Source organism: Emydura macquarii, unplaced genomic scaffold (genome assembly GCF_026122565.2).
Source record: "Emydura macquarii macquarii isolate MOO-44397 ecotype Brisbane River unplaced genomic scaffold, CSIRO-AGI_Emac_v2 contig_1300, whole genome shotgun sequence".
NCBI lineage: Eukaryota > Metazoa > Chordata > Testudines > Chelidae > Emydura > Emydura macquarii.
Genome location: NW_027131437.1, coordinates 1456200 through 1477633, shown reverse-complemented (window position 1 = coordinate 1477633; position 21434 = coordinate 1456200). Strand labels below are relative to the sequence as shown.

General features: G+C 60.5%; 1 protein-coding gene across 6 annotated transcripts in view; it reads right to left on the bottom strand.

Moving 5' to 3' along the window:
* Positions 1-21434, bottom strand: part of AGBL5 (AGBL carboxypeptidase 5) — a 43654-nt gene that overhangs the window by 1468 nt on the left and 20752 nt on the right. For 5 of the 6 annotated variants that reach the window (XM_067550496.1, XM_067550497.1, XM_067550498.1 and 2 more), the window contains 9 exons: positions 20044-20602; positions 19133-19302; positions 17698-17833; positions 16955-17142; positions 15624-15832; positions 5908-6078; positions 2922-3037; positions 2276-2322; positions 496-653 (listed from right to left, as the gene is read on the bottom strand). In XM_067550496.1, coding sequence (XP_067406597.1) covers positions 496-653; positions 2276-2322; positions 2922-3037; positions 5908-6078; positions 15624-15832; positions 16955-17142; positions 17698-17833; positions 19133-19302; positions 20044-20602 — 1754 coding nt within the window. Of the gene's footprint in view, positions 1-495; positions 654-2275; positions 2323-2921; positions 3038-5907; positions 6079-15480; positions 15833-16954; positions 17143-17697; positions 17834-19132; positions 19303-20043; positions 20603-21434 lie in introns of those variants that run through there. The other variant, XM_067550501.1, reaches the window with a different exon arrangement.

Here is a 21434-nt window from a genome sequence, read left to right as displayed (position 1 = left end):
GGAACAGAGCCGGAGCGTCAGCGGCACGGCCCTGCTGAGCCAGGGCAAGCTCAGCACAGGACCCCACAGGGAGTGGGGCTGCTCCGCAAGCAGTGCAGGGTGTTGCCATCCGGTTGGGCCAGTGCCTGCGTGGATCTGGGCAAGGGCTGAGCTCTCCTGTGCCCCAGAGGGGTGGCACTGGCTCAGATGAGGTGCATTGGCCGGGGGGGGGGGGTGCCCAAGTGCTGCCCACGCTCCCGCCCACAGATACAGTGCTGTGAAGGGGGGCCCAGCCGAGGGCCACGGGACCTGCCCACCAGGAGCCCAGGGCCCCCACTGGAGATTACGCCCCCCTTGCCTCTAACCCTGGGGCACAGCCCAGACATCAAGGGCCAGTGCAGGCTGCTGGGGTCTGACGCCCGGCCTGCTGGGGACTGTAGTCTGGCGGCCCCGCCTCTGGCAGAGAGCACTTGCCGGGCACGCGCGCTTCCAGCCTGGGTGCCCACAGCTCCCTACCTGGCAGAGACCTTTGTGTCAGAGCTCCAGCGTGGCTGTATTTCCAGACCTTGAGGGCTGCGGCGCTCTCACTGCTGAGCCCCAGCAAACTCGGGTTGTGCGTGGCCGCCTTCTTGCGGATGGGGATCCTGCTGGGGCGAAGCGGCAGGGGCCCCAGGCTGCAGAGAACCAGAGGCAGAGCTTACAGCAGGAGAACCAGGAACGAGCTGGGCATGGCAGCAGAGCGAACGCCAGGACAGGAGCCTTGGCCGGGCCCACTGGGGCCCGAGTACGTAGAGTGGTGCTAAAGAGCAGCCATTGAAACACTGCCAGCCCCTTGCCAAGGAGGGTCCAACGTGCCTCTCTGAAACCCACCCACTGGAGCCAGGCACCTTCCCTCCGGGCTGCAGCGGGTGCTTCCCAGCCACGAGGCCAGCCAGCTGTGAGCTACTGAGGAGCGGCGGGTGAGGGAAGATGCCTCTGCCATTTGGCCGAGGGAGGTCACCTCCCAGGTGTGGGGCACCTGGCCCAGAGGGGCACGCTCAGCAGGCTGGCAAGGGGCAGTGTACAGCCGCATGCCTGATTCTGCTGGCGTCACTGGGGCTGCTCCCCCAGGACCTCACTGAAGGCAACAGCCAGGGGCGGGGACACTGGCTCCAGCAGATCCCCAGCCGCTGTGGCAGGTCCTAGCCACGGCGCTGCCTGCAGGGATTAGTGCTCCTGGCTCTGTCCCACCCTACAGCCCCTGGGCAGAGACCACCAGGCAGGGACCGCTGGACTGAAAAGGAGCGGTTGTCTCTGGGCAGCGTGTGCACACGAGGATCCAGAGCTGGTGCCAGTGCGGGCATGCTAGCAAAGGGAGGGCAGCAGGGTCTGAAGCAGCTGCTCTCCCCAGAGACAGCCCCCCAGCAGTCAAGGGGCTGGAGCCCTTCTGCCAGCAGCAGGCCCTAGCCTGGCTCCACACCCACAGGGCTGTGGGGGGCAGATAGCCACGCCCCGCTGCATCATTCATGCACGGAGCACAGCATGAGGAGCTGCACCCCCCTGGGGGGGTCACATCATGGGCCTGCCCCAGCTCCCGCAGAGAGCTGCTGGGTCCGAGGCAGGGCAGGTGCAGCCCGCAGGAGCCAGCCGGGCCCTGGGGATGGCATGTCCAGCCCCACGGGATCCGCGCACACCATCAAATCACGGGAAGTACCAGGAACGGCAGCCCAGCATCCCTGCACAGTCCCCGCTCCAGGGTCGAAGCTGACCGCCTCTGTCCCTAGCCCCTGGCAGAGGGGAAAGCCCCCTCGTGCCCATCCCCCACATGCCATGGGGCTAGCTGAGGACAGCTCCCTGCAGCCTCGGCTCAAGAGCTTTAGCCAGTTTAAGACCATAAGAAGGGCCACGCTGGGTCAGAGCCATGGCCCGTCTAGCCCAGCGTCCTGTCCTCTTTCTGCCAGCGGCCGGTGCCGGGTGCTTCAGAGGCAATGAACAGGACAGAGCGGTTAGCGAGTGACCCAGCCTGTCGTCCAGCCCCGGCTTCTGGCAGACAGACTGGGGCCACCCAGAGCAGGGGGCTGCGTCCCTGACCAGCTTGGCTAATAGCCAGGGGTGGGCCTGTCCGCTGTGAACTCCTGGAGTGTGATGGGCTCCCAGGTGCCCAGAGGGGCTGAGGGACAGACACCAGGGACCAGCTGGGAACATCCTGCCCGGCCAGTGCTCGGTGGGACTCCGGGAGGCCAGGGAGCGGCCCGGAGCCTGTGTGGGAAGGGACATGCCGTGCCAGTGCCCTCCCCCAGCGCAGGGTGCACAGTACCTGGGTGCTTCTAGGACCTTCCTGCTGCTCAGCCTCTTCGGGAGGTTCTAGCAGAAAGACAGGAGAGGGTTGGAGAGGGTGGGGGGCAGGCCGTGCGATCCAGCCCTGGCAGCTTGGAGATGGGGCGACAGCAGCCGACCCCACGCAGGGCTCCCTGCCCTTCCCCCATGGCTCAGCCGTCTGCAGTGCAAGGGGGCCACCCCGGCCCTTGGCTTCCTGGGCGCGCCAAGCCCCCCACCAGCACACAGCCCGCGAGCGCAGAGGGGCCTGGGCCGAAGGGAATCCAGGGCCCAGCTGAGCTGCACGCTCCCCCCGGGAGGAAGCTGCTCGCTGGGCAGAGCCTGGCCTGATCTCTGCCTGCCGCTGCCAGCTCAGGCCCCTGTGGTCCGAGACCCGTTGGTCTAAGCCATTGCTGGGCACGGGGGAGCTACGGGGCCCCTCTGGCTTTCACTCGGAAGCTAAGGGCGGAGCCCAGCCCAGAGACGGGGCCATGAGGGGCCTGACTCCCACCCCCAAGGCAGGAGCCCCACATTCAGAGGGACCGGTGGGGGGCTGTTTCCCAGGGCGCAGGCATGTCCCCACAAGGGTCACAGCAGAGGGGCAGGGAGGGGCTGGTTTCCACCATCCCCCCATCTATGGGCGTTACCTGCACCAGCGCCACACCATAGGCAGCCTTCGGCTCGGCCCGGCCCTGCTCTGCCGCCTGGAGTCCTCGGCTGGTGACCATCAGAGCCCCAGCCTTACTGGCCACGGGCAAGGTCCCTAGGTAACAAACAAAAGAGAACGTAACGCCTTCGCCCCATGCAGCGGGCAGGACGAGGTGGGGGGCCCTCACTGGCTGCACCTCCAGGGCAACGCCGGGGCATGCGCAGGCTTCCGGGCAGGCAGGTATTCGTGTGCAGGGAGAGGGGCCTACACTGAGCCAGCAGTGCCGGGATCCCTGATCCTGTGTGACAGTAGGGGCCAGCTCCGGGGAGTTCAGAGGGAAGTGGAAAGCCTGCAGAGTCCAGGCCTGAGCGCCCCAGGTCACACCCACCTGGCTGGACCGCAAGGAGCCCAGCACCCACCGCCTCCATTAGCCACCCCAGCAAGGGGAGCTGGTTCCAAAGCCCAGCCACAGCCCTTGTGCGCCAGCCTGGGCTGGCTGCTTCGCCCTGCGTGCAGAGCACATGGTCCCGGCCCTGGGACAGGCAGCTGGGCCAAACAGCAGGAAACCCTGCTTCCAAAGAGCATGCGCTGCTCAGGGCCCCTGCCCCTCCCTGCCAGCACAGTACTGCCGGCCGGCTCGTGGCTAGAGTGCACTGCCTAGCTGGGTGCCTCAGTTTCCCCATTGGCAGCACTGGACCCACCATGGGGGGTGTGAGAGTTCATTGTTTGGCCCAGAGGCAGGCAGGGGAGGACCTGTTACCTTCTCACTCACCTCAGCCTGCCGCCCCCCAGAAATGGGGCTGAAAAGGGTTCAGCCAGGAGCCGGAGAAATGCCAGTTCCAGGCCGAGCACGAGTGGCGCCAGCAGGTCCACAGCCCAGCCGAGACAGCAGGTCCCGCTGCCGAGCCACCAGCCCCCCCACACCCTGGCTTGCCGATGGCGATGGGCCAGTTTGCTGGAGAAGAGTCTAGCCCAGGGGCAGCAGCAGGGCTGCTAGCCCCCAGCTCGCTTAGAGCGCGCAGCGAGCAGCCCGGCCTGGAGCCCGGCGCCCTTGGAAAGGACAGGCAGACGCCGTCTTTGGAAAAATCTTTATTCTGCCCCCACCCTCACCAGGGCAGGAAGCACCGTGCCCGCCCCCAGCCACCCACGGCTGGCCTAAGCCCAGGCAGCAGCACATCACCCCCACAGTTCAACAGCACCCCAGGGCAGCTGCCCGTCACAGCCACACCGGCCCTTCCGGCGCCCTGGGGGCAGGGCAGGGCGGAGCGCACCGGGAAAGACCAGCCAGCCAGGACACAGCGGATTGGAAGGGCAGGAGGCCCAGGCTCCCCGTGGGAGCGCAGCCATGTCTCACACCCCTGCTGCAGTGCAGAGCATCCCCCCGGCCTCAGCCCCCGAGTAGCAGTGATCAGCATTTGCCTGCACTGCCCCCTCCGCTCACCCGCGGGCCGTGGGGAGGGAAGGCGGGGGGTCGCAGGCTGCTCTGCTCTCCCCTCCCTGGGGCGTAGCATGGGCTCAGAACACGCAGCAGGCCCCAGGCCAGCGCAAGGGCCGACCAGAGCTGGTTTACGAGGGTCTGTTTCAATCAGGGCTCCCCCGCTTCCTCCACTCAGGCCGTGCCAGGCCAGACTGCCCCAGCCACACGGGGTCATCTCCCGCCCCTGCCTGGAGATTGCTGGGCCTGGCCTGAGCGCTGGGCTGGTTAGTGGGGGCCTGGCCTGGCCTGGCCAGTGCAGAGCTGCCACCGTGGATGCATTCGTTTCAACAAGTGTGTGTGTGGGGGCGTTTCTGAGCCAAACAGCCTCACCGGTGCCCTCCATGCCAGGGTGTTTCCAGTAGCAGAGCGCATGGCCGTGCCCTGGTACCAGCCTCCCCCCGTGGCTGTAACCCCGCTGCAGGGCTGGGCTTGGGGGCAGGGCAGGGCAGGGGGTGCTGGGCACCTCGTGGGAAGGGGCTGGTTGAGGGGTGTGGGGGCAAGAGGGAGCTGTACAGTGCTGAACACAGGTTTTTCCCTGTCCCAGAGAAGGTCCCCGCGGCCCGGGAGCTGAGCTGTAGCTGGGCCGGAGGCGTGGGTTGGCAGCTGACGGGCTACGCTGCAGCTGTCGATCGCTGTCCCGCCTGAGCAGAGATGAGGCTGGGTTTGAGCTCCCAGCTCAGTCCCACAGGGCGTCAGCCTCAGCCTAGCCCAGAGAGACGAGCGGAGGCGGGTCAGACGCCAGCGGGCGGGTGGGGAAGCGTGGCGCTGAGGGCGGGGCGCTGGTCAGCTTCAGGGCGGGAGCGACTGAGCTGGGGCCCCTGCCTGATTATTGCCCCTGGAGATTATTGCAGGCACGGCCCAACGCTCTGAGGGGGGCAGGGAGGAGGCCTACACATGGGGCTGGCCCAGGGGTGCCCGCGAAGAGCGGGTCTATTTTGTAACTTTCCGAGGCGGCCGGCAGTGACCACGACGCCTGAGCTCGGTGGCCGGCTCCTCACCCCCCAGTCAGGTGGCGTAGCCAGCTGCTGCCTCACACCCACTGACCCGCGAGGGAGCCAGCTCCACGGGGCCTCGGGTGGTGGGACAGTCCCAGTCCTGTGCTGCAGCACGAAGGCAGCCGTGTCCTGCCAGCTGGGCGGCCCACACAGGCCTCACTACAACAGCCACACAGGAACAGAACGACCTGTCTGGAGCTGGAGCCGGGCCTGGGCTGGCGCGAGCAGAGTCCAGACCCGGCCGCCCACGGGCAGGCGCAGACCCATGGAATAGTGGCAGCCCCTCGGATACCAGAACCAGCCTCCCAGCAGAGCCCTGGGACCAGTCTGGGTTTTTGCAGTGCCCCTCCTGTGAGCTGGGTCCAGGCCCCCCTCTGCCTGCGCCACACGCCGGGCTAGCCTGGCCCTCCCCGGGCAGGGGGAGCCCCTCACCAAAGGCCTTGTGAGGAGCCTTGCCTTGGCCCTGGCCTGGAGCGAAGGGCTGAGCGTGGGGAGGTGGAACAGACACAAACCTGACATGCGGAGGGAGGCGGGCAGGGAGCAGGGACGGAGGCTGGCAGGCGGCGGAGGCTGGGACAGACGCCTGGCGCAGGTCGGGAGAGGCGGCGGTGGCTGGATGCTGCTGGTCGCTGCTCGCAGCAGAGTCAGGTGCTGCTGGCGCCGCCTGTCCTGGACTCGGGGCTCTGGGGAGGAGGGAGTTCAGAAAGGAAGTTCAGAAAGGGGCTAGCGGCATTGCCCCCCCGCAGCATCAGAGCTCTCTCCACCAGCACGCCGCTCTGCTCCCCCCAGCATGCCCAGTTCCCCCACAGCCCCTGCCAGCACAGAGCCACTCATCTCCTGCCCACTGGCTTTGCTGCAGGGCTCGGTGCTGAGAGCCGGCGCAGGCACCCCAGCCCCACCACATCGCGGGAGCGCAGCGCAGGCCGTGACGCGCCCAGGAGAGCAAGCGGCACACGAGCTGGGGCTCAGCACATGCAAGGGCAACCAGAGGAGCAGGTGTGAGCGGCCCTCCCGGCCAAGCCCCGAGGGACAGGACAGGACAGGACAGGACAGGCTGCGGCCAGGTCCAAGAGCCCAATGGCCAGGCTGTCACCCGACCCGAAATGGCCAGGCAGGAGCAACAATTCCCCTTAACCCTCCTCAGGCACTGCTGACACCAGGCGCTCAAAGCACGGCCGGGCTGCCACATAGGATCGGCCCATCAGTTGCCCCAGCTCCCGCTGGAGCCAGAGACGCAGGCACCCGGCAAGCCACGCCTCAGTGGAGCCTGATCTGGGGCCGCTCCAGCTCCTTGCACGCTCTGCAGCGGCCAGGGGGCTGAACATCCTGCCTTGTGCACATGGGCCACGCAACACAGTACAGCGCAGCGAGGCGGCTCATGCCAGCCTAGAAGGGAAGGGAGAGAGGTTGCTTCACCAGCCACTGAAACGCAGCCACTTCTGGGGAGGAACACAGCAGCTGCGCAGCGGCACATGGCAACCCCATACAATTTAGGACAGGAAGTGAAGAACAAGTGGCGAGGGAACGTTAGGGTGACAGTTTAATGACCAAGTAGGAAGCAGGCCAAGGTACCGGGGTTAAAACTCTCCCCAAATGCCGTGGCGCCTTATGACACAGGCTCAGAGCTGCCATTTTGTCCCATGGAAAACCAGCCCCTCCATGAGCAGTGCCCCTGCCTCTGGCTGGCAGACTCTTTGGGTAGGTCTGTACAGCACCCACACAACAACACCTGCGGGCATGGCCCTGCCCATTCTAGTGCCACAGCTGGGGGGCGCTGGGGTCCACTGGGAATGGAGGTGGCAGCAGGGCTCAGCACACAGCAGGAGGGGGCTCCCGGGGAGGCCATGAGCAGCATGTGGCTCACCCTCCAGGCTGAGGGGTGTAATGAGGACACCGGGCAGCCTGTGGGCCCACCTGCGTGGGTTGGGCGCTGGAGAGAAGGCATCCAACCCAGACCTACCCCACTGCAACTTGTTGGAAGTCGTCCAGAAATCTTTCCTATTACCCTACATCAGAGACCGAGTCTTGCACTAAGGAAGGGCAATGTTTCCTGGCTGTTGGCTCCGGATGCCTCAGATTCTTAGGTTCAGGTGGAAGTTGTTCTAGAACCAAAGAATGAGGTTCTCTCGACTGCTATTGACAAATAGGTTGGCCAAGATGGCCAAGACATCCACAGTGGCATGGGCCAGTTTTGCCAATTACCCAAATCTGGCATCATATCACTTCTTTGATACATAGGACATCCAGGAGTGTTCCTTCAAGGAGGGAGACTGTTTCATACTAAAAGGGTGAGTCTTAGATGCGTTGGAGCTGGCTCAACATCTGCGGGTTCGATCCTGGATCAGACACTGACACAACAGGGGAGATAACTCAGGCAGGGATCTGAAATATGGAGAGTGGTGATATGGTCTCTCTTGATGAGCCAGTCGGAGTCTAAAGCAGTGGGAGCAGGGATTCTGGAGATCTCTCCCGCTCACTGTCCTGTCTCAGTCACTGATCAGGAGAACAACGCAATGCAGCTGGACCCAGTGTATGATGCAGGTCCAGATGAACATGTGCTGTAACAATGATAGTATAAGGCTGATCTGATGTGCTTAGATCTGATGGCCTCTTTTTTTGGATCAGTACCTCTTAACGATTCAGAGGTCTTAAGCCCTTAGGTCTTGGATCTGCGTGCTGAGAATGGGCTGAAGAACCATCTGAGATGTTTTGGTTTACCCTCTTTTCTCTTCTGAAATTATGTAGCTGGGTCTGGTAAATTGTCCCAATCCTTAGGGTCTCTATCCAGTTCTGAGGGAGACCATAAGAGTTCTGGAGCTGGATCGACTTGGCCAACAGAAGCTCATTTGACTTGGAACTGGAGCTTGGTGCCATGGCGAAAGCCTTCACGATGGACATCTTCTTGGATCTGGAAGTGCTTGGAGCTGTTTCAGGTCTCCTAGCCTTTCTTTCCATCCTTTAGAATTATCGGCTCCCAGAGGCTTGACTGACAAGGCCTCTTGTAATGGAAGGGCCTGAAGTCTGTTCTGTCTGTCCTCCTGGGCTCGAGGAGTAAGTGTGCTGCAGATAGCACAGCGTGCTAGAGCATGAGTCGCACCTAGGCATTTCAGGCACCAGATGTGCAGCTGGACATGATGCGCACCTCTTAACCCATGCTTCTTCACACGGGGATCCATCACGGAGGCACGGGTCTGTATTCCTACTCATAGCTAAAATCCTAATCTAAACTAGCCTAAAAACTAAACGTAAACCTTAACGATAACTAGTCTAAAAAGGCCCTTATCTAGTTATGGATCCAAGAGATCTGGTGAGGTTCTTGTCCTGTCACAGCTATGGCTGGAGGGAACTGAGGTGGCAACGGGCACCACACCCCCTTCTATAGCCGCACCCTCAGAACTCGCCTGAATACTGGACGCAGGGGTGGGAGGACACAGGAGCACTCTAACAAGCACCGCTACCAGAGGGTTCCACCATCTCAGTTGCCCCAGTCGGCACATCCCAAGAGTGAGAATATGCAGTGGATACTCGAAGAATCTCCTTTTATTCACAGGCGTGCAGATACCAAGGGAGCAGAGAGTAATCCTTGACTCCTTGAGGGTGCAAGGGCTCATCAGTGAAGAGCACGGTACTGAGGAATCCCGGACAACCGCAGGCAGGAGGCAGAGCACATGACAAAGAGTGCGCCGCTGTGCCAGCCACATCCAGAGAAGCTTGTACCAAAGTCCTTGCTATAACTGACACTATGCGATGCTTGCCTGGAATTGCTCTGCAGGCAGAAAGGCAACAAAAGAGTTAAACTTCCTGGCTTGCTGTGGTTATATTTTGCAATCCGGGCTGGATAAGTGGCGATTCTAAGCCGCAAGGACACAGATGAGTAACTTTTGGGACCATAAAGATCTCGGAATTTTTGGTCTTTAGAATGGTCTTAAAATGGTATTGCCTATTACACTCATTCCCAGCATCAGCGACCAAGGAATTAGGTGCGGGGGTGATTAACAGAAATTCGGCACCTGTCTCAGGAACATAATCTGCCCTTTTACCAGTTGGCGGCATGGTGGCCACAGTCTGCCAGAGTGTTCTGGCAGGTTCAAGTAAAGCCTTGTTTACAGGCAAAGCTACTGGACCCGAGGTGGCAGTATGGAGAATATCCAGAAGTTCATGGTGGGTCTCATGGACCTCCACCAAGGGGATCTGGAGGGAGTCGGCGATCCTCTTCATAAAGCTTCTGGAACTGTTTAAAATAATCTTTGTACAAGGGGCGAGCAGGAGAGGTTAGTTTGTGGTGTAGCTTCCTCCTGTGGAGGAGAGACAGGAGGAGTGGGTGACTGCTCCTATGGTAGCCACCACGAGTGTAGCTGGCCACTCCGGAGAACTGTTGCTGATAAGCAGCTCCATGGGTTCCAATTCGGCAACTGACGGGGCCATAAGGAAAAGGACTGCGCATACAAGGAGGAATGCAGAGTGACAGCAGTCTGCCTGTTTCTTGGAGCTTCTCTCTGAAAAGATGTCAGGGGCAGTAGCTCTGAGTTGGTAATCAAGCGAACCTCAAATGGAAATGTGAATCAGAAGCGCTTCCTCCTCACAGGCCGTGGGAGGAGCAGAAAGGGGGGACGTTGAGGCAGGTTGCTTGTCCTTTGTAGTGGGTACCTGGGAGGAAAGTGATGCCAGAGAATGACACAGTAGCAGTGACAGACGATGGTCCAGTACGAAGAGTTTGTGCATGCCCATTAGTAGGAAGGAGGTGGGCTCATCTGAGACAGACAAGTCCCTGGAGAATCTGAATTGCCGTAGTACCCGGTGAAACCTGACGAAGCTCTGCAGCGGGAGGTGGTGGAACCAAGGATGATGTTGGCTTCGACTGTACCAGTTGATCAGTTTGCAACGTTTACTTGGGCACTAAAGATAACATAGAAGCAAGACTTGGCTTCAGTACCAACTTCTTTGATGCAGAGTCCTTCGAATCCCTAGCACCATGATCGTGCCTGGGCAGTACCAAGTGATGCTAGGAACCGCGGGACTTAACGTACCTGAAGCATCAGATAAAGGGCCCCTCTGTACCTGGAGAACTTGGAACCGCAGTGGGATGTGAGGTCTCTCTGGTGACCTAGGCTTCTTGGCAAGTTCTCGCTGAGAGGATCCGGAGCTCCTCTTCCTGGAAATCATGGTGCCATCCTTCATGCTTCTCTCCTATGAAGGTCTAGTGGGTGGGTGGGCTGTGGAAGTCGAGGAGCAGTGTCCTCACTGCAAGAGCGGTGTATGGGGGGTGGGGTGGGTGGGTATCAGGGCCCAGGTCTGAGGCAGACTGAAGGGAGTGCTCCATCATGAGAAAACTGAACCGAGTCTCCCTGTTTTTTCTAGGCCTACTCTTAAAACCACAAAAAAAATCTTGCACTTAGCTGGGCCCTAAGCATCTCCTAAGCAGCAGATAGAGAGAACGAACTCCAGCAAGGGAGGCAACGTTTAAATCCAGGGGATTTAACCATGGCGAGGACAGCCTCCTCCAAAGGCAGAAAAGGCCCTGGAAGAGGAGGGGAGAAAACCAGGAGTCTCACTAAGAATTCCCCCCCTTCCGCCCCACAACAAAAGTTACTAAAAACTCCTGTAAGTAGTAAAAATTAAAATGGCTAACTAAAACCTGAGACAAGTACAGCTAAACTATGAGCTATTCCCGAAAGGAAAACCAGCTACAAAGAGGGCCCCTCCAGCTGCTCTGCCTTAGGCCGAGGCGGCCGGCAAGGAACTGAGGGCGGTTCATCCGTCACTGCCCCATACACCCTCAGCATGAGGCGCGAGACAGCTAGGGTGCATGTGGGGACCGAAAGGGCATTGCTGCCAAAAGTCTCCGGCCAAAGACGCATGGGGGCATACGCACCCCTGACGTGGAGCACCCATAGGGATGTCCAGTGAAAAACAGTCGTTGCATGGCATAAATACAGATACACGGGCAGAGAAGGGTCGCTTGTGCCAAATCCCACTGTCCTGGGGTTCGGCATGCTGCCCAGTGAAGATACAAGCCCTTCAGGGCCGGGACTGCATGTGCGTGCACACGTGCAGCGCCCCACCTGCTCTTGGGTGGTGTAGAAACAAATCACTGCTGCCACGGATGAAACTCAGTGAGCAGGTTAAACCCCCCGTCGCGTATGGGTTTGCCACTCATGGGCACCCAGCCCTGGGCTGGCACGGGGATGGCGCCTGGCAGTGGAAAAGCCCCCTCAGCTCAGTGAATTGTTTCGCTATTCCTCAGTGTGGGAGGTGCTCTGTAGAACACAGGGTCCTGCTGCCAAGAGCCATCTACACAGTGATTATGGAGAAAGGCCAGGGGGCCAGACAGGCGCAGGTGGTTCCACATTGTGATCACACTGGCTCTGCCTTTAAGTGCACACACTCGTCTCAGTGCTGGCTCTTTAGAGACATCTGAACGAGGCCAAGGTGGCGGCTTGGCAAATGGTCTTCGAAGGTGTTCCAGGCAAAGGGCTGCACGCAGCTGGCTGTGGGGACACCTGTGAGAGGAGACCAACAGGGCATCGCTGCTGGCAGAGCAGATGTGAAAGGAAGAAAGGAGACCACAGCAGAGCAAGAGGTGGAGGCAGCCTGGCACTGCCTGGAACAGAACCAGGGGCTGGAGCCCGAGCCCCAGAACAGCGAGTGCCCGGGCAGAAGCAAGGCGAGCTCCCATAGCCCCAGGTGTCTCCAGGCTGCCCTGCTCTAGCGGCAGGAGGAGCTCACACCCTGACTCTGGGGGGATGCTGCCCCCAGGGATGACAGTGGCTTCTGGGACGTTTAGAAATTAGGCCCCCTCCCAAATTTCACACAGACTGAAAATAAAGCAAGGGAGGGAGCGTCGGGTGCTCCTGACAGGTGCTGTCTCTAAACCCCCACACAGGAGAGTGACCCCACGCTCATGCTGACAAGGACCATGGGCCCCAGACCTGTGCAGGAGCCAACCTGTCTGTGCCAAGCCAGGGAGAAGGGACATAGCCCTTGCCTGGGTTAGCTCGGCCTTACCTGATGATACCACGGCAGGGCCATACAGACCAGGCCCTGTCGTGCACCACGCCCAGCGCCACACAGGGGCAGGCAGAGGAGGAATAGCTGTGCACTCCCAGCATGGCACAGGTGACTGGCTCAAAGCCCCAGTGCGAGTCACTTCCTGGCTCTGGCCCTGTCCACTAGCAGTCTTCGTAGCCATAAGTGCTTCTGGCTCAGTGCCAGCGAGGCAGCAGATGGGGGCACGCATGGCCCTGGCTGGTCTAACAATGCGCCCTGTGGCAGCACACCAGCCAGCACTGCAGGCGAAGGACAGCCCTCGAGACGCAGCCTCTGTACGTCACTCCCCAGTCTCTGCACAGGGGCACGTCCCGGGGCAGGAGAGTTAACCTCACTGGCGGGCAAGCACTAGGAGGCAGGGAAGGTGCCAGGGAAATGCAGGTGAGCACGTCTATAACCGGAACTCCAGTCAGAGTGCTCTGCTCCTCTGGCTCTGGGGCTGAGCCAAGGAGCACACATGCCTACTTGCTGTGGTACCCTCCCCTGCCCGTCTCACTCAATGCAGGCAGCTCCCTATGCTGGGGAGGGAGTCAGCCACAAGGCAAGACGTTACCCAGCTCTGCCAGCCAGACACAAAAGCAGAGCGTTACCTCCCCTGAGGCCAATACACGCCGGCAGAGTGTTGCCACCCAGCATAGGAAGACTAGACTCGCAGGCGCAGAGCAGTATTCTCAATGCAGGCAGCCCTCCGAGTTTTTGTAAGATGCTCTCCAGGGCCCAGCGAGCAGGGAGGCTAGAGTCACAGAGCCCAGGGGGTGCGTGGTCATTACAGAGCCAGCGGAAGTATCCTCCTCTCCTAGTTTCTCCTGCAGTGTTTTCCAGCAGGGCCTTCTCACCAGCCCACCACAAAACTGACCCTCTGCTTCCAGACACCAACAGGGGCTGGACACGAAGGAAGTGTGAGGACCAGTGGTTTGCTTGAAAAGGGAGTCAGAAAGACAGGCCCACATTTCTCAGGTCGCCACATGCAAAGGAGACTGGGTGCCCCACTCATCCCCACTGCTGCAGGCAGGGACTTGTGGTATTTTCAGGCCACAGTTCTAGAGCAAAGACTAGCAAGTCAGGAGTCTCATCACCCAACTTATTTCCACAGCAAGCTTTGACAATCGCGCACTACTGCCCGAGCACCAGTCGGCTCCACCACGGGAGTGCTGGTATAGGGAGGACTCAGGCATCCCTGCTCCTGCACCAAGCCCCGTCTACACTAACATTTCCAATGTTGCAACCACTGGTGAAGTTGGGAGGTTTCCCCATGAACTGCCAGTGCAGCCACAGCCATGGAGAACCATTCAGGCAGCAATCCGGCCACCTCGCACTAAGCTGAGGCCCCGGACGCGCAGAGAGCATAGTGAAAGGATTCTTGGAGTATTAACTAAACTTCACCACTAAGACTGGCTCCCTCCTCTGCCCGCCCAGAAGCCCAACCTCTTTCACTCACAAGCCCCATGCATCTGGCCTCGGGGATGTCCCTGGACAGTTAACAGCCCCACAGGACCTGGTTTCACTCCAGCCACGCAGCATAAGACCAGCAGGTTGCTTTGCTGACACAGATGCAGACAAAACAAGCAAAGCAGAAGGAACAGACGTCACAACATGCCCATGGATACACAAGCCCTTTATTTGTTCCCCACGGAGGCTGCCAGAGCAGGGGACTACAGAGCGCTGGAAGCAGATGCACAAGGCCAGGCTCCATGTGAAATGAAGGCAGAGCACAGGAAGCAAAGCCAGTCGGGAATTCAGCAACCTCTTCCGGGAGAGCAGCGTCTGGTCCGATGAGCCTTTACACAAGAGCCATAGAGTCACCCAGACGATGCACGGCCAGCACTCCTGGACCCTGAGCTCTGCGAACACCACAGCCCCAGCAGGACATGGCATGGCTTAGACAGCAGAGGTCACGGTACACCCTGGGGCTTTGGGTCATGCTTCAGGGCAGAGATTCCAATCGGAGTCCCCAGCACTTGGCTGCTAGCCACTGGGAGCAGCCCAGAGCAGCCGGCCTGCCTAGTGGAGCAGTCTGGGAAACTACAGTGTACCAGCTAATCACGTCCTGCATGTCCTATGCCAGCCAGCCAGCTGCACCTCACTGGGGTTTCCTAGAGTGGTCCGCAGTCCGTGGCCATGCAAGCAGCCCACCAGTGGCTCTAACTTATCCTCAGCAGTGAGGCAGCGCTGGAGAAGTGAGTGCTGCACACAGCTGGGGCTTGTCCACACCTCCAGTGCTTTGTTTCTGTCTCAGCAGGCAGTAGCTGGATTTGGCACTGCAGGACCAGGACATAGCGCAGAGAGATTCTAGGGGGTCAGTGGCGGGAATCACCCAAGCTGTGCAGGTCTGAGGAAGGGCCTCGTTAGCCGGGGGGCAGTACATCAGTCTGAGCACCTGGGTGGGGCTATCGCTGGCTTCGCTCACAGGCTCGGCCATTCAACCTGCATCACCACTGAAAACACTGCAACTGCTGCTGCTTCTCAGCACTTAGCCTGGGCAGGAAGAAGGCACCTGAACTACGGCCCAACGAGAGCCCCTCAGCCATGGGAATGGTTGTGAGAGCAGCAGTGGCTGCTCCCCCCGAGCTTCTCTACAAGCTGCAGCCTTGGGCTCTCTTCCCCGTCACAGTAATCCAGTTCAAACGTGGCCGCCTTTTTGTGGCTCTGGTTCTGTTCTACGATTTCCCAGCTTGGAGGATGTGGACAATCCAATGACTGCCACAGAAAGCATCCATCTAGCTGGGTAGCTAGGCCATGACAAGTGCAGCGGCCACAGATCCCTAGATCTTTGGAGCAGCGGCTGACCTAGCTTTGTCCAGCCAGGAGCTGCAGGGGAGGGGGGCAGGAGCCAGAGGGCTGCCGCCCACGTGCCCAAACGGGAGCAGATTTAAGCCCTTCCGTTTTTAATGTGGCTGTGTGGCCCGAGGGAGTTCAACGTGCAATGCACAGCTCTGATCCAGGCAGAGCCGCTCAGACGGAGGTGGCGCATGGCATGCTGGACTCTGGACTCTCCGTGGCTCCATACTGAAAACACAGGAGGCAGCACCTCACAGCAGTTACTGCTCCACGTAAAACCACTTTTATTAAGTTAAAGCAAAGCAGTTAGGCTGGCACAGAGCTTTCCTTCAGGGTCGTCGCGTTACACAGCAACTCCACATGTACTGAAACAAACCTCGGAGGGGCTCCCAGCCCGGCTTACCTCTCACTGGTCCCAGCACCCTCGGGCTGCCTTTCTGAGGGCTCTGACTCAGGCCTGAGGGGCCACAAGGCCTGTTACAGCTGAAGGTGAAGCTGGCCGAGGCTTTGATCTGGGGTGAGTTCTGCTGGCTGCTGCTGCTCCCATTGGTGTCATTGCTGTAGCTCCTGGCCCGGGAGAGGGCATTCTCAGAGCCCAAGGCGGGGAGCCCGCTGGAAGTGATGGGAAACAGCAGTGTGAGTTTGGTTCGGATGAACATTTCATCCCAGCTGGCTCCTGAGCCCTCACCCCTTCCCCGCGGCTGTGCGAGCTTTGCGCAGGACGCGGTCGATATCCTCGCCCAGCACTGGCAGCACGAGAAGGGCCATGCCGCCCAGCTAGCGCCAAGCAGGAGCCGCTCTCTCCTGAGTTCCTGATTTTCGGCCTCTTTTCCAAGGGGCCTGCGTGTATTTCTAGGCACGCCCAGCTCCCTTTCCAGGAAAACTATTTAGTCAGTGTTTGAAAAAAGGGTTTTCCTTGAGTGACTGCAAGAGCTGGTGCCTGGGAAACCCCCCGAGCCTGGTGCAGTGCAGAAATAGAAGTACCCACGTCAGTGGCACGGTGGCATATCCCAGGCTCCTGCCAGCTCCTCAGGGCAATGGCCCCATCTTCTTGCCTGTTTCTAAAGCACCGTGTACGGGTCTGGTGCTACGAACCGGCTGGGCTGCCCATGATCTCACGGATCGCCAGGGAGCCGCTCTCCCTCTGGAGCAGTGTGCTGTGTCCCAGCCCAGCTGCTCCCAGAGCTTTACAGGGGCTCACCAGCAGTGAGTGTTTCTGGCTCCATTCGCCACGCTTTAGGAAAGGCGGTGAAGGAAGCTGCACCCATTTAAGCTGCAGGGAGCGAGTGTTCTCACTCCTCTGGAGCTTGGCTCGGATGCCGAGGGTAGCGTCCCACTCCTGAGCAGGACCCTGGGAGGACGGGCCTTCCAGCAGCACAGCCCCTCTGCGCACCGCGCTGGGGCAGCGCTAACTCAGAGGGTTACTGCTGGGGGCCTCCCTCCCCAGACCTAAGCAGTCTCCAGCCTGCTGGGGGTGTCGCAGCCCCAGTGGTTTGGCTGCAGCCAGGAGGTTGCATTGCCACACTGCACCATGGGTGCAAGGACATGATTAGCACAAAGGCTGCCAGGGTGCAGAGTAACAGCCATGTGGCACCACAGACCTACTCTTCACAGGCCACTGGGAGCTGTGTCCGATGCTCTCAGCCAGAACAGCTAGCCCAGTCCCAGGGGAAATGCCCAGGGTCCCCCTCCCCATCCTGCCGGGAGCTGGGGGAAACGCAAGCAGGTCCTTACGTGGAGCCCTTGGGAGGAGTCCGGGTGCCTTTCTTGCGCGAGCACGCAGCCATGCCCTTCAGATTGCGCACGTGCTTCAGCATCCAGGCTCGCAGGTTGTTAAGGCAGCTGTGTTCAGACAGGACGAGGCGGGACCAGGGGTTACATTCTGCCATGTCCAGTGCCGCGATGGCCAGCGCCCTCCCAACCTGCAGAGGCAAGAGATACTCAGCAGGGAAGAGCCCAGACAAGCAAGGCAGCAACTTCTGAGCACGACACGCTAATGAGACAGTTCATTTAGTGCCTATTCCAGTGTCCGTTGGGCCCACGCAGGCTGGACACTTGCTCTCAGTGGGGCAGCATGCATGTAGGGCAGCAGGGCTAAGCACACCCAGGGGCTTACGGCTCACAGAACGCAGCTCACAAGTCTGCTTATCTAGGCCCAGCCATCGTAAAGGGAGCCAAGAATGCAACCAGCAGTGAGACAGCCCCACTTCTTAACCCTTCCAGGTCAAGTATTCTGTCAGCTCCCTGGCCTCTCCCCTCCCCCCATTTCTACTGGCTTTGCACTAGCAGCACGGATACATTTGCACAAATTCTTTCTAGTAAACGCCAGGGAATTGCGAAGCGCTGACTCTGCAAGCTGAAAGCTTGAGGAACACTGGCCTAGCTGGGCCCAGTGGGCTGATTCCCAAGACTTGCTGCTCAGGGCTCGGCTCCCAGCCTGCGCGAGGCACCACGAGCGACCGAGCCTGCCTTGCTACCTGCTCAAACAGCTCCATGGTGTACTTGGAGGGGAAGGTCGGAGGAGGCGGAGGGCTCGCCCGCCCATTGTCATGGCAGGCCACGGGGATGCTGTTCACCGAGCGGCCCGTGTTATAGTTGCACTCCAGTGTGTAGCTAGGAACACAAGGGACGCCCACGTTACTTAATCCACACCCAGACGAGGAGCAGTGCTGTCCCTGGGCCAGAGAGATGGAGGTTCCCATTTGGGAACATGCACCCAGACAGCAAGTGACAACAGTACTCTCAGCATCTCCAAGGAGAGGCACCTCCCACTGGACTGGCACCACTGCCCTGCTAGCAGGACAGACAGGCAGCGATACAGAGGGAGCGGCGCTTTCCCAACACATCTTGCTACAAACGCCAGCCCTGAGCACAGCAATCGGCGAAGAGGGAGCCACCGTCCCCTGCATCAGCACAGCCAGTGCTGGGACCTTCTCTGCAGAAGGCAGGGATAGCGACACAGCCCCAGGCCATTGGTATTGTTTCTATGACCAAGGCTCCTAGAGGCCCTGAGATCAGAGCCCCATTGAGCTGGTGTCGCACATACACACAGTCCTTGTCTAATTACACAGCACAGAAGCTCAGGGAGGCGGCAGGACTGCCCCTGGTCACAGCAAGTCGGTGACAGCAGGTGCCTTATGTCCTATCCACATGGCTTCCGGTGCAGCCCAGCTTCCCTCCTCCCTGCCACCACACAGCCCCCTCTAAGGAATGCAGGTGGTGTCAGGGGGGAGGAGCAAAGCCAGAGCCCAAGCCTGGTTTCCAGACATCCCAGCTCCACTGACAGAGCAGGGGAACTCTCCACCTGCCCATCACGCACTCTGGTAGAGGGAATAGCCAGATCCTTCCTTCGGAGCGCCTGAAAGCAGCAGGGCTAGGGTGCCTGTGTGCAAACATCTCCCAATGCTCAAGTGCTGTAGAGCCAAACTAGACAGAGAAGCAAAGCTCAATGCCGGTGGCCTACAGGGAGAGGGGACGCTCAGCCAGCCCCCAGACTCCTGGGTCATCGCTACGGCCACGGGAGCTGTATGGTGGGCAACATGAGTGCTGGGACTCCAGGTCCTGGCTGGCGCTGGGCCCCACCGCTGGCCAGCCCACACTGAGCCATTGCAGAGGCCAAGTGGTTCTCAGAGCACACACGTGGGCACGGCAGGGCACAGATCCTTGCTCTCGCCTACGCTGGGCATCAAACTGAGTTTCCATCTTCTGGCAGAGCTGGTTCAGACCACAGGCCGGCCCAGCAACCTGGCCAGCTGAGCCATGGTGCATTTCACCTAGAACCACAGGACGGGCTTCAACTCTGCTTACTGCCCGCTGTCCGTGCGGGGTGGTGATCCTGTCTGGGGAGAACCGCTGCGCTAAGCCACGTGGTGCTGAAACTACTGGGAGAGCTCCCCCGAGGGGCCTGCTGACCTGTGAATGATGCCCGAGGCCTTGTAGATAGCCACTCGCCCACTGCCCTCCTTCGACTGCCCGTCCCGCTTGTCTCTGGCGTACATGTTCTTCTCTGAGAAGTTGCAGCCCATGAAGTCAAAGTGAGCTGAGTTCAAGGAGATGAGCTTAGGGAACAGCATATTTTCCACCTATGGGTTGAGAGAGGCAGACGGAGGTCAGGCAGTGCCCACACCCTGCGGGCATACTGCTGGCTCCCGAAGCAAGCCAAGACTTACGGTAAGAGACCCGATGGACCACGAACTCCAGCGTAACTGCACCTCAACAAGGTGCTCAGCTCCTGAATCGTGCTGCCTATTCCCCTTCCATCAGCCAGGCCAGCCCCCACTCCAGCCCCAATGCATGTCTCCTGCTTCCCCACGCCCCACTGCACCAGGCCATCTGCCCAATCTCCACACAGGCCCCCCCAGCCCGACATGACAGCCTCCACACAGAACCCAGGCTGCCGGCCCCCCCCCCTCCACACACACATCTACATGCCAGGCTGCCACCCTTCCCCGGCCTCCACTCCCCCAGCCTCCCCCACACAGCCAGCCAGCCCGCCCCCTCCCGAACCCACCCCCGTGCACCAGTCCCCCCCCCCCCAATGCCTAGCTGCGTCCTCCCCCAGCCTGATCCTGCCCCAGCCCTGGAACGCCCCCGCCTCCATGCCAGTCTTGTGCCAACTCCAGCCTGACTCCTCTCCCTACCCCTCATCCTCATGCCCCGCCCCATCTGTGCCCCATGCCACCCCTGCTGAACTCACTTTCTGCAGGGTTTAGAAAGCAGAGCTCCTCCTTCCCCACCCAAGGCGGGAACAAAAATGGCAGGATTTCCCCCCCTCCAGGGCGCTCAGATGAGCTCCCGCCACCCCCAGCGTTCCCTGCCCTCACCTGGGTGTTCTCCTCACTGAAGCTGTTGCCGTACATGAAGCAGCCGCGTTTGGAGGCGTGCCCGTGCAGATCCACGTAGTACGCCAACCCGCTCTCCTGGGGCAGGACGGCTTCTGGGGCAGGCCCTGACGGGGGTCTCTTGGCTTCCCTCTCACAGTGCTCCCCGGCGGGGTCGGAAGGCAGGATCCAGACAGCTCGGTCCTTATTCCCCAGCTCAGTGGCGGGCGCTTCCAGCGGCTGGGGGTCCTGAGAAGGCGTGACGTAGGCACTGGCGTCCCGGCTGCTGGGCTGGTTGCGGAGGTTATTGGCTTTCTCCAGCTCTGACAGAGGTGCCTCCAGGGCTAGGGAGCAGTTGCGGATGGAATGGTTGGAAGATTTTGTGTTCAGCGAGCCGGAGGTGAGCGGGGAGGCGTGTGTCCTCCAGTCGGGAGCGCCGAGTGGGACACGGTTGTGGATATGATGGTAAAGGAGCACAGCTTTGGCCCCATACACCGCGGGGTGCAGCTCTGCATCAGGGCTCAGATACTGGCGGTTCAGGTTCACCCCCCGGGAGTCGGTTCTGCAGAAGGAAAGAGGGGAGGCGTGACCTCTGACGGGGCACTGCGGGCCACAGGGCATGCTGCAGAAAGGCAGGGGCTGGGCCCAGTCTTTCCCATGGATCCTCTGCACCCTGCTGTGGGGCCCCCTCGGGCTGGACAGAGCACGCAGCTGGTGCTCTGCTGGAGCCCTCATCAGCCCAGTGGGCCTTCGCAAGGCACAGAGGCTACTCAGAGGGGCAGTGCTGCCTCTTCAAAGAGATCAGGGAGGTACTGAAGGAGACGCCCTTCTGGCCATCCCCGGGCTGTCTCTCTCCAGCAGGACTTACTCCCTCAGCTTAAGTCACTGCAAGGAAACGCTGAAGCAGCAGCAGTGCCACTGACCTTCCTTGGGTTCAGATCATGTTGTGGGGCCTAAAGCTCGGCTATGGACCCCTGCCCTATTCGTCCATCCCCACCTGCTCTAGCACCAGGCCCTCCCAGCCCCACTCACCTGTACCAGCTCGAGAGGGACCCTGGCCAAGAGACCCACTGCTGCCAGACTCTGGAGTTTCAGACGGCAAGCGTCCCCTCTGGACAAACAGCTGGCTGTGCTCCCAGAGAGTGGTGCTGCAGATCCCTCAGCGGCCAGCAGAGCTGCTGCTGTGACACCCCCCATAGCTCAGACCCGAGCTACAGACTACCTCACCTGCCCTAGTGAAGCGCCACGTGTGACACAGGGCGGGTGTCAGACACAGCCGTCTCCTGGCCTCCTCTCCCCCAAGGCCAACAAGGAAGTCAGCTGCAGCCCTCTCACCAACAAGGGCTTGTGGCACCTTGTGGTCACAAAGCAGTGTCTGGTGCTGGAGCTGGAGC